The sequence below is a fragment of the Lissotriton helveticus genome, chromosome 3_1 (assembly GCF_964261635.1).
Source record: "Lissotriton helveticus chromosome 3_1, aLisHel1.1, whole genome shotgun sequence".
NCBI lineage: Eukaryota > Metazoa > Chordata > Amphibia > Caudata > Salamandridae > Lissotriton > Lissotriton helveticus.
Genome location: NC_136061.1, coordinates 762,359,625 through 762,372,106, shown reverse-complemented (window position 1 = coordinate 762,372,106; position 12,482 = coordinate 762,359,625). Strand labels below are relative to the sequence as shown.

The following is a 12,482-nucleotide window of genomic DNA, read 5'->3' as shown; positions in this document are numbered from 1 at the left end:
ACAGGTCAGCAACTTTGGAAAGAAAGCTCTTTTATTTTTCCAATTTCGATTTGTTTCAGGTCAGCATATCTGAAGCAGACATGCATAATCTTGGCAACACTATTACTATGGTAACACAAGATGGCACAACCATCACGGTGCCTACCCACGATGCAGTCATCTCTTCTTCAGGAAACCACTCTGTAGCAATGGTTACGGCAGAGGACACAGAAGGACAACAGGTAAACTATTTCACTTAACTCTGAGATTATCTGCAATAAAGGTTATTGTATGTTCACCCATACGGCACTGAATAAAGTAATGTGTCATTCAAAGATGGAGATAGATAGTATGTGCACAGATGCACATAGTGCATATTCAGGAATCATGTTTCTCCTGTTGTAATGTCTAATGATTAGGGGAATATCATTGCATGGTTGTGTTAATATTAGACTGCCCTACTTTCAGTGTTTATTTTCTGTGGATTTCAGTGTTTTTCTGTGTTTACCAAATCTTTTGAAATCATTGCTTATCTGTGCTTATCCAGCTGCATATTCTCTAAAATTGACAAAAACTATGTTTACCAGTGGTTACAAAGCATGTTTTTTTTACAGTGATTGTTATAAAACACATATATAATTTAACGGAGAAGTCATGTATGGAATGGAATGCCTTCCCTTTGTCAATATGTCCAATGGACTTATGTTAGTCTGTTTTAAGCATACAAAGTCTGTGTATTACACTCTCCCCTCATAGCTCTCTCTCACACCTCATTACATCTCACACTTACTCTACCAGAACTCTGTCTGTTTAAAGGACCAGTAATATAAAAGTAAGAGTGCTATATTCAGATGTTTAATAAACAAAGTCCTGGACACAGTTGGAGGTCATTCACCAACCCCTTACTGAAGATTATGGTTTTGTAGAGCTGCTCAACTCTGCCAACAGCATAGTACCCTCTAAAATCTTTAAAAATGTGAATTACGCCAGATTAATTTGTACCCCTGCATTCTAAGGTGCCTGAATTGATGCTCGAAGGATGCTCAACACTGCTTTTCTGCACTCTTTGCCGACTACATTAAGGGGTGCTGCTGTTGTGTGCACATTCATAGCTGCTAAGTGTCCCATGGCAAATGTCTCGCTATAAGTCAATCCTGACCTTTTAACAGACATCACATTGTATTCTGGGACTTGAAATTTGCTGTTAACATTGTAACTACGGGCTCAAAAACTCCACAGCAAAGTGCAGTTGGTAAAAAAGGATTAGCCACAGGTATAACAAATACCAATAGGACACCTTGTAGCTATGATTATTGGTAAGTGGGAAATGTTGTCACGTTTTCACCACTGTCCCATGTGCACGATGACAGCACGGTTTTTCACAGGTACTTGTCACTAAACCTTGCTTTGAATGTTTAAACCACTTGGATGCTAATGACAAGGGTAACTCGTCATGGAGTGCCCATTCATTTCAATGGAAATTAGAGTAAAAGCCTAAAAGTGCCTTAGCATCCAAGTGTTAAAGCCTGGGGTGTTTGGCAGGTGACTTACTATCAATACTGAGTTGTTAGAAAAAGAGGCTGATGTATTAAAGATTTTACCCATTTTATGTTTGTGGGTCAATGCGATATTACATATTGGCCATTATTCTTTTTCCCAAGCCATTTCACGAATCAGTGAAAGAACTGAACACTGCCAAAAGATCAAATAGGATTTTAATATTCTCAGATGCTACACAGTGGATACAAATTCTTAAATCAGACCGAAAACATGCTTCTAAACCATACACCTTTAATCCAAACACACAAAAATTGAGGACAGAAAGGAAGAAGAAACAGTATTTTAGTGACTTTCCTAAATATTAAAACTCAAGCAAAATCATTTTAGACCAGTTATTTTGCTACTACCTTGTGTAACAAAGTTACATTGTGTTGCCCCTCATAGGAAAATAGAAATGACTAGTTTTTTATCTTGCTTTCCTTTCTTTGAATGACAGTTTAGTTTGTGATTGTGCAGATGTTTATCAGTGTATATATGTTTAAACTGATGAGTGTGGTTCCCCTTTCGGGTGGGGTTTTATCAGTTATGAAACTAGGCAAATGGACTAGATGCACAGCGTGATTCTAAATATGTTGATACTCGTTTTTTAGGGTGCTGCCACAGTATCGTCGCGTGTCCCGCGGCGTAAGACTATAAACTGAGGGGTAGTGTGATCAGCGGGTCACTGATCCCATCCTGTGGCGCACACACATGTTCCTCTCCTGTGAAAGAGGTTCCAAAACAATTTCTTCACGTTCAAGTAGGCTTTTATTCAGCAGTTTTTTAATTAGTTATTCTTTTCATGGTTAATTGTTCATTTTCACGACAGTTTTCAAATATTCATTGCATATTTTACATTTTGGCACTGTCCTTTATTGACATCCAATGCATTTCGAGGCATATCCGCCTCTTCATCAGGGAAAGGATACTACAAAAAAATGAAAGAAAATTACGGGAAGTGCTGGGGTGGGTCGATAGGGTCTTCATGATGGGGGGGTCTAAACGTGGAGGGGGGGGGGGGTTGGTAATTGGAAATGTGTGGCGTTATGGGTACACCTTAGAAGAATCCACAACCTGTGCAAGGAGTGAAAGGGTGTTTGTAATCGTGCTTACGTGCGCCGTGTTTCTGACTGGTCGTGAAATCTGTGGACCCAAAAGATGCTTGTATGAACGAAAAATGCGCATAGCTTGGAAAGTGACATTCAGGAGGCTTGTCGCGCATTGAGGCTGCCGGTATGTCAGGAAACTAACCTGTTAGTAAGTGTCGGTTGGCCGTACGGGTTCCGCGCTTCCTCACCGGTCCAAACGGGAGTGTCGTTGCTCGGTTTAATCATTGGGTCATGTGCGATTGTGGCGATCACGTGATCATAAACAGTGACGAAAGCCTATGTGGGGCAGTGTTAGGTGGTGTGTTAGTAGGGTTGCCGGTGAGACGCAATGTCTCAATACAGGTACATGTGATTTGAACCAAATGTAAATGATAAATGTGCCTTATAAATTGCAAAAAATGAGTAAAACGAAAAAACATAATAAAAGTAAACAACATATATCAATTATATTAACGTGGGGGTACACAGGTATCACGTTAATGCTCCAATTGTGAATTCATAACATTCTTCATATTCATAAATAGCAAGAGAGTTCAATTCTTTCATTGAGCCCAGATGGCTTCTGGGTCGACAGTCTTTAAATCCAGGTATTTTCGCGCTGTAAGAGATATTTGGTATTGTCTCTGCCTTCAACTTTCATAATCATTTCTAATACGATGAATCTCAGTTGGGAAATGTTGTGTTTCAGTTCTTGGAAATGCATAGCTAGAGAAGATTTGCTACTTTTTAATCGAATGGTCGACTTGTGTTCTATCAACCTTGTCTTAATTTTTCGTTCCGTTTTACCGACGTAGAGTTTTCCACACGGACATTTCAGGGCATATATTAGGTTGCTTGAATCGCAAGTGGCATTCACTTGTAATTTTATTGGGTTGCCTCTCATTGGGTGATTGATTACATTTCCTTTTATAACGTTATTGCAATTCCCGCAATTTAGACATGGTTTGGTGCCAGTGTAGTTTATCGTTGGAATGTGTCTGTACTGAACTAGTTCACCAATATTGGGTGCCCTGGTGAATGCAAATAGAGGAGGTTCCTTGAATATTTGGTTGAAATCAGGTTCCAAATTGAGCAATGGCCAGTGTTGGTATATTATACTTTTGAATTTGGAGCTTGCGGTTGAGTATTTTGAAACCGCTCGTTCATACAAGCATCTTTTGGGTCCACAGATTTCACGACCAGTCAGAAACGCGGCGCACGTAAGCACGATTACAAACACCCTTTCACTCCTTGCACAGGTTGTGGATTCTTCTAAGGTGTACCCATAACGCCACACATTTCCAATTACCAACCCCCCCCATCCACGTTTAGACCCCCCATCACGAAGACCCTATCGACCCACCCCAGCACTTACCGTACTTTTCTTTCATTTTTTTGTAGTATCCTTTCCCTGATGAAGAGGCGGATATGCCTCGAAATGCATTGGATGTCAATAAAGGACAGTGCCAAAATGTAAAATATGCAATGAATATTTGAAAACTGTCGTGAAAATGAACAATTAACCATGAAAAGAATAACTAATTAAAAAACTGCTGAATAAAAGCCTACTTGAACGTGAAGAAATTGTTTTGGAACCTCTTTCACAGGAGAGGAACATGTGTGTGCGCCACAGGATGGGATCAGTGACCCGCTGATCACACTACCCCTCAGTTTATAGTCTTACGCCGCGGGACACGCGACGATACTGTGGCAGCACCCTAAAAAACGAGTATCAACATATTTAGAATCACGCTGTGCATCTAGTCCATTTGCCTAGTTTCATATTTTGTGTCCAGGACCGATAGCACGCCCATAAAAATCAACATGAACACTTATGAAGACATTGCTAAAAGCACGGAGGCAAGAGCCTCGACATTTGCGTTTAAATCAGATGAAGCAGATCGAATCTACGCACTAATCAGGGAAGAAAATGCACAGGAAACCACCACCCGCTCCAAAGAACAACATATTAGACAATTAATATATTTAAGCAAGAGACGCATAAATCAGCAACTACACGCTACCACATTGGTCAAATACCACCGTAACCAACGTATACCAAGGGGCCTAAGGATTGCCCTCAAACCGTCGTTGTGTAAAAACTCCAAGAAATTTCAAGAAAAATGGTACGAAATCTTGAATAAATGTTCCCTAGACCTTATCCTCCTAATCATTGAGGAATTATCTGGAATATTGGAAGAACTGTCTATCGAAATCACAGAAACATCTACAGAATTATCTAAAATGCTATCAGAGGAAGAGTTGAGCACCATCTTAGAAGATATAAAAGCACAAATGGAGAAACATACCAATGATATAAACGAACGCAAAATCCGGAAATACAAGCGTGACACGCTCGACTACAGACTGGGAGAAGTATATACATGGGCGGACATATACGCCCAAAAAAGAAGGAACAAACCATACAACTCACAGACAGAAACATCGTCATCAGGTAGCGATAATTCTCAAAGGCCCAGACGAGCCCAACCCACAAGAACCCACATAGAGACAGATCAAGCACAACAACCAACCACCAGCCAACCCACAGAACCAATTCCTTTTTTAGAGCAGGGTCAGGCACAAAGAGGCGACCCCGGAGAGGACAGAACAAAGGAGAGAGAAAAAGAAAAAGAGAGGGAGAAAGAACCACCAATCACGAGGAGTACAACTGGAACTATCAAGGACAAGAAACCCAAGAAAACATAAACACAGACCAATTGGTCATCAACATTAGCAAGTACAAATTAACCAAACATGAAGAAAGACTCTTACAAAAAGGTACTTCATTCGTACCCACTACTCACACAGACAACTTGGAACTAGAAGTGAGTTTTTTTAAACTCATGCGCAAACTACGGCTACGCCATTTTTTTGATAATGTGATACCCCAACTACCCAAAGATGAACCAGACCAACTATTAGGATTACGACCACAGAGCACATTCCAACCGCCCATAAGTCATAAAACACTCGACTTATTTGAAAACAGAGTCAAACAAGATCTAACCAATATCAAACATGGCAAGACACATTACAAAAACATTACACAAAAAGACAAAGACACCTTGAAAAGGATTTCGTCAAATGATCAGATTAAATGCATGAAAGCTGACAAAGGGGGAGCTCTAGTTATTATGGACCAAAATATGTATAATCTTAAGGTCATGGAACATATTACAGACACGAATACATATATGAAACTGGACAATAACCCCACCGCGGAATTCACGAAACTTTTGACAACCATCCTAGAGAAGGCACACGAACAAGGTACCATTAATGAAAGAACCAAGAAATTTTTGACCAAATTGAACCCGAAGAGCCCTACTCTTAGAATGGTGCCGAAAATACACAAAAATCTAATGGACCCCCCCATGAGACCGATAGTCTCTACATGTGGAAGTATCCATGAACCAGTTGGACAACTAATAGACAAGTATCTTCAACCCGCAGTACAATCCATGAGGACATATACGAAGGATACGACTGACTTTATCTCAAAACTAAACAACATTGAAATTAATCCGGAGGATAGACTAATCCTATGTACATCTGATGTACGTGCATTGTACACGTCCATACCCCATTCCTTGGGTATAGAAGCAATAGAAAAAACCTTGCTAGACTCCTCCATAGAAACCAAATTTCAAACATTTTTGATGGAACTTATGTTATTCATCCTCTACCAGAGTTATTTCAAGTACCAAGACACCTGGTACTTACAACTGGCTGGCATGGCCATGGGCAATCCCGCAGCACCTGTGTATGCGAATCTTTTTATGCAACAATTCGAAGAGACCCATATTTTTTCAAAAACTGACTGGACCGACAATTTAATATTACTAACCAGATACATCGACGATATTTTTATCGTCTGGAAAAACACCAAAGAAAAACTCACAAACTTGCTGACTGAATTCAACTTAATAGATGAAAGGATCCAACTGACCTGGGAAATATCTGACACAAGTATAAACTTCTTGGATGTTAAAGTTTCAGTCAACCCCCAAGGATTTGAAACAGACCTATTCACTAAGCCTACGGACAGGAACAACATGCTTCACTTTTCAAGTTTTCATGAACCAAATTTGAAAAAACACCTTCCATTTTCTCAAATGGCTCGTGCCAAAAGAATAACATCTGATTCCCACAAATCGATACAAAGAATTACTGAAGTGGGCCAGAAATTTCACCAAAGAGGATACCCACAGGAAATCATCAAGGAGTCCACCGACAAAATTCTTAAGATAGAGAGATCAAAACTCTTACAACCGAGGATCGAAAAATCACAAGCCCGCATAGTGGCAGTTTCAAAATACTCATCCGCAAGCTCCAAATTCAAAAGTATAATATACCAACACTGGCCATTGCTCAATTTGGAACCTGATTTCAACCAAATATTCAAGGAACCTCCTCTATTTGCTATTACCAGGGCACCCAATATTGGTGAACTAGTTCAGTACAGACACATTCCAACGATAAACTACACTGGCACCAAACCATGTCTAAATTGCGGGAATTGCAATAACTTTATAAAAGGAAATGTAATCAATCACCCAATGAGAGGCAACCCAATAAAATTACAAGTGAATGCCACTTGCGATTCAAGCAACCTAATATATGCCCTGAAATGTCCGTGTGGAAAACTCTACGTCGGTAAAACGGAACAAAAAATTAAGACAAGGTTGATAGAACACAAGTCGAACATTCGATTAAAAAGTAGCAAATCTTCTGTAGCTATGCATTTCCAAGAACTGAAACACAACATTTCCCAACTGAGATTCATCGTATTAGAAATGATTATGAAAGTTGAAGGCAGAGACAATACCAAATATCTCTTACAGCGCGAAAATACCTGGATTCAAAGACTGTCGACCCAGAAGCCATCTGGGCTCAATGAAAGAATTGAACTCTCTTGCTATTTATGAATATGAAGAATGTTATGAATTCACAATTGGAGCATTAACGTGATACCTGTGTACCCCCACGTTAATATAGTTGATATATGTTGTTTACTTTTATCATGTTTTTTCGTTGTACTCATTTTTTGCAATTTATAAGGCACATTTATCATTTACATTTGGTTCAAATCACATGTACCTGTATTGAGACATTGCGTCTCACCGGCAACCCTACTAACACACCACCTAACACTGCCCCACATAGGCTTTCGTCACTGTTTATGATCACGTGATCGCCACAATCGCACATGACCCAATGATTAAACCGAGCAACAGACACTCCCGTTTGGACCGGTGAGGAAGCGCGGAACCCGTACGGCCAACCGACACTTACTAACAGGTTAGTTTCCTGACATACCGGCAGCCTCAATGCGCGACAAGCCTCCTGAATGTCACTTTCCAAGCTATGCGCATTTTTCGTTCATACAAGCATCTTTTGGGTCCACAGATTTCACGACCAGTCAGAAACGCGGCGCACGTAAGCACGATTACAAACACCCTTTCACTCCTTGCACAGGTTGTGGATTCTTCTAAGGTGTACCCATAACGCCACACATTTCCAATTACCAACCCCCCCCCCCTCCACGTTTAGACCCCCCCATCACAAAGACCCTATCGACCCACCCCAGCACTTACCGTAATTTTCTTTCATTTTTTTGTAGTATCCTTTCCCTGATGAAGAGGCGGATATGCCTCGAAATGCATTGGATGTCAATAAAGGACAGTGCCAAAATGTAAAATATGCAATGAATATTTGAAAACTGTCGTGAAAATGAACAATTAACCATGAAAAGAATAACTAATTAAAAAACTGCTGAATAAAAGCCTACTCGAACGTGAAGAAATTGTTTTGGAACCTCTTTCACAGGAGAGGAACATGTGTGTGCGCCACAGGATGGGATCAGTGACCCGCTGATCACACTACCCCTCAGTTTTATCAGTTATGGCAGGTTTAAACCTAAAACTGGATACCCAAGTTTACATGCACTACACTGCTTCTAACATTTCTATGTGAGACGTATAGCAGACGTATGTAAGAGGTGTATGTGTTAGACCTCTTCATTTTCATGGAAGTGAGCGGCCAGGTTTGTGCAGCATAGCAGCACAGGTTTCTAATATTGTGCCTGTTCCTTTAAGACTAATTGGCAAACTTCAAAGCTTTGATCTCTCACCTAGCCTTATATGTGCATAAACACAGAATCAAGTATAGTGGAGTGCTTTTACCTTGCAGTCTTCATATTTGATCCCAGGAAGCATTGTAGCCAACATGATCATGCTCATACTTGAATATCGATAGGGGGTTGTCTGCTGCTGTTTTGTGCTCATCCCTTATGAATTGTACTATTTCAGTTTGTGATTGCAGAACTTGGCACATTTTGCACAATTATGTTTTTTAGCGAAGGGGAAAAAAATCTTAAAGAATTAACCTTTTGAGTGGTGACAGGGCCAGAGTGTCTCATCAAGGAGAATTAAGTGCTAGTTTTTTTCAAAGACAATGTATTACTTAACACACAGAAACTGAAACTCATATTTTGTGTACGGATATTTGTTGTTTAAAATATCTTCCTTTAGGACTCCCTCACAATATGCTTTATGTATGTTTTTCCATTTCTAACTTGTTTTTTTTTTTAAATAAATATAAATTCATATGGGTCTGGGATGTTGTTTTTCTATGGACATGCTCCTGATATATGATGTATAAGAAGTTGGGAGAGTGCCATTTGTTTGATTTATTTCAGGAGGTGTGGGTGTCACATTAGTGATCCCGGTGTCGGCCAGGCTGTATTTTAAAATCCTATATCCTGTTTGGGGTTTTCTCATTAACACCTAGGATACTGTGATCTGACATAGCAGCCCATATGGCACAACAACAGTTTGCCCTGGCATAACAGAGGTTTAATATTCCTTTCGACTTTAAGCTTTAAAATCCAGTTCCTTTAGAGTTCCTTTACTTATATCTCTTTCATTATTATATATATTTTTTTTGGTATTCCTCATATACCATTATTGGAAATCTTGATGGGAGACTGGCAACCTCTACGCAGTTGGTCATCCTGGTCCAGCCCTGATTCTATCGGACAATAGCGAGGTGGTAAGCCTGATCCCTCAAGTAGCCACTGCCTTCCCAACTCTACTCAATTTCACACCATAGTTGCCGCCCGTGTTACTTTGGAGTCAAGGGAACCAGCAGGGCTCCAGATAAATCATTGGAAAACCAATCATCCGTCTTGCCATGCCACTAGAGAAGCCCAGGTTTTAACCAAACTTGTGGAATCACATGCCATGTCAGATTTGCTTGTAAAAATAATGTGTCTTAAGCAATTTGGAAAAGTGGGAGGGGTTGGATCCTTCCAGGCTCTACATATTTCGCGCCTTGCAAGGAGCATAACATAAAAAACAAATCTAGTAAGGGGATCATTTACATTGTAGTCCAGACATAACCCAGATAGGATAGTTCTTGTGGTAACCTCCAGGGGTATTTGAAGGACATCTTCCAGAAAGCCTCGAATCTTAGCCCAGTAGTCCTTTATTGCTTGGCAATCAGCGAACATATGAACATCGTCCGCCTCGGGATGCCTACATCTCGGACAATGGTATTCTAAGTTGGAGAATTTAGCAAATTGTTTAGGGGTTATATATACCCTATACATAGTATACAAATGATTTCTTTTTAACATAGCAGGCTTAACTACTGCTTACAAGATGGAAAAGGAATCAAACCACAAGTCCCCAACATTCCCACTATTCTGGTTTAAAGAATTACCCCAAAGTTTTTGTATCTCTGGTTCCGTCACTTTTTCAGCGTCATGCATGGCTGAGTACCAATATGAGATTTGATTTTTCCACCTCCCACTCCTGGTTACTGAATCAAACTTCGGATTTGAATTGTTAAAGTCCCAAGCTCTAGTTGACCACCATCCGGCTAGCTGGTAATATTTAAATCTGGTAAGTGTACCCCCAGTCAAATTAGAGAGAGCTTCCCAACTCGAGAGCTGGGCATCCACCTGTAGGTCCCCCCAACATTCTAACCCGGCCAACCTCAGGGACCGGGATAACTGGTCGTCCAGACAGGCTGGAGTCCCCGGAGAATCCCATATCGGGGCCTGCATTGCGTAATGTGGAATATTGAGCATATGCCCAGTTTCTTAAGGCCGCCCCCAGAATCTTGAGTCTCACTTTAAAAAAAAAATGTAGTGTCCCCAAATTTAAAAAGAAAAGAGTCTTGTCCCTGTGGGGTATCCTGTAACAATGCTGAGAAAAGTAAACCCAAAGAAGATTGATCAGTTTTACCAGCCAATAATCTGACGTTTTTGAAGTGAAATGCATGGCAATAGACGAATAGGTCTGGAAAAGCCAACCCCCCTGTTCTCAAGCTTCTCCTGAGCCTTTTCCAGGCAATTCGTGGAGACTTTGAGTTCTAAATAAAGGATACTAATTTCCCTTGTAGTTTTTTAATAGCCAATATGTGAAAAGATAAAGGGATGGAATTAAATAGGAACGTTATCTTTGGGAGGATAATCATCTTGATTAGGTTGACTCTCCCAAAGATATTTAAAGGGAGAGACGACCGTCGCTGGAGTAGGGTACAGACATCTTTGGTGACTCTATCTAGGTTAATTTTTGGGATATCCGCAATCTTTTTAGCCAAATGTACACCCAGATATCTCATTTGTGTCTTTGATCCTAACGTCCCTGCCTCTTGATTCCAATTCATAATCTCGGTGATATCTTTATTGATTGTATACCCTGAGATCTCTCCTAAATTGTCTGCTAACTCTATTAGTCTTGGCAGGGATTCAGCTGGATTTGAAGTATACATCAATAAATCATCTGCGTATAATGCAAATTTTAACTCTAGGTTAAAAATCTTAAAGGGCTTAATTAATGGGTCAGACCTCAGCAGACACACAAAAGGCTCAATATATAAATTAAACAAAAGAGGCGACAGAGGGCAGCCCTGCCTGGTTCCACGGGCGATGGGTATCCAATCCGTAAGAGACCCGTTCACTAAAATTTTAACACACAGTGCACAATAAAGAGATTTCATAGCTGTTACAAAGGTGTTTGGGACACCAAAGCTGGCCAATGCTGTCCATAAATATGACCAATCTACTTGATCAAATGCCTTAGCGCCGTCAACCGCTACCAGGGTCAGAGGCAGTTTTTTTTCTATAGCAACATCTATTGCAGCAATAACTTGGAAAGTTAGCTCGTTGTTATCGGGAATAAAGCCCCTCTGATCACTATGGACAATAGTTTTAACCACCCTGGCCAGTCTCGCTGCTAATACTCCCGCAAAAATCTTATAGTCTGCATTTAATAAAGAAATTGGTCTGTAGGACTCGATATTTACTGGATCTTTGTTTGGCTTTGGTATTAATGTAACAGTAGCTTCCGACCACGAATTTGGAACCTGTTCTCCCCTATAAGGATTCCATTGAACAGTAGTGTTAAATCAGAAATTATTTGATCTAGGACTATCCTGTACAGCTCTACAGGAAGCCCATCAGGGCCAGCTGCTTTTCCTTTGGCCATTTTCAGGATTTGGGTTCTTACCTCGCCCTCCCTAATCTCAGAGCTGAGAAAAGACCTATCTTCTTCTGACAAACTAGGAAGCTGTATCTTACCTAGCCAGTTTTCAGCCAGCTGCATGCAGAAGCTAGAGTTGGTTCTATATACATTTTGCATATAGGTCTTAGCCTCTTCTCTAATAAGATCATCATCGTAGGTGGTAACACCTGTACTAGCAAGGGATAGACTGTTAATCTGATTTCTGGTCTTATCTGCACGAGCTTTCCATGCGAGTAAGCGACCACATTTCTCCCCATACGAAAAGTTTTGGAGCTTACTAGCGTCCCATCTGTTTTTTAAAACCTTATCTAGATTTGCTTGATACTCGGCCCGTAGAGTG

The 12,482-nt window shown here is 40.4% G+C and overlaps 1 protein-coding gene across 2 annotated transcripts in view; it reads left to right on the top strand.

The window, feature by feature from the left end:
* The window catches only part of ZNF143 (zinc finger protein 143), a 313,756-nt gene that overhangs the window by 281,404 nt on the left and 19,870 nt on the right, over positions 1-12,482 (top strand). For both annotated transcript variants that reach the window (XM_078680961.1, XM_078680962.1), the window contains exon 14: positions 60-221. In XM_078680961.1, the coding sequence (XP_078537087.1) occupies positions 60-221 (162 nt within the window). The remainder of the gene's footprint in view (positions 1-59; positions 222-12,482) is intronic.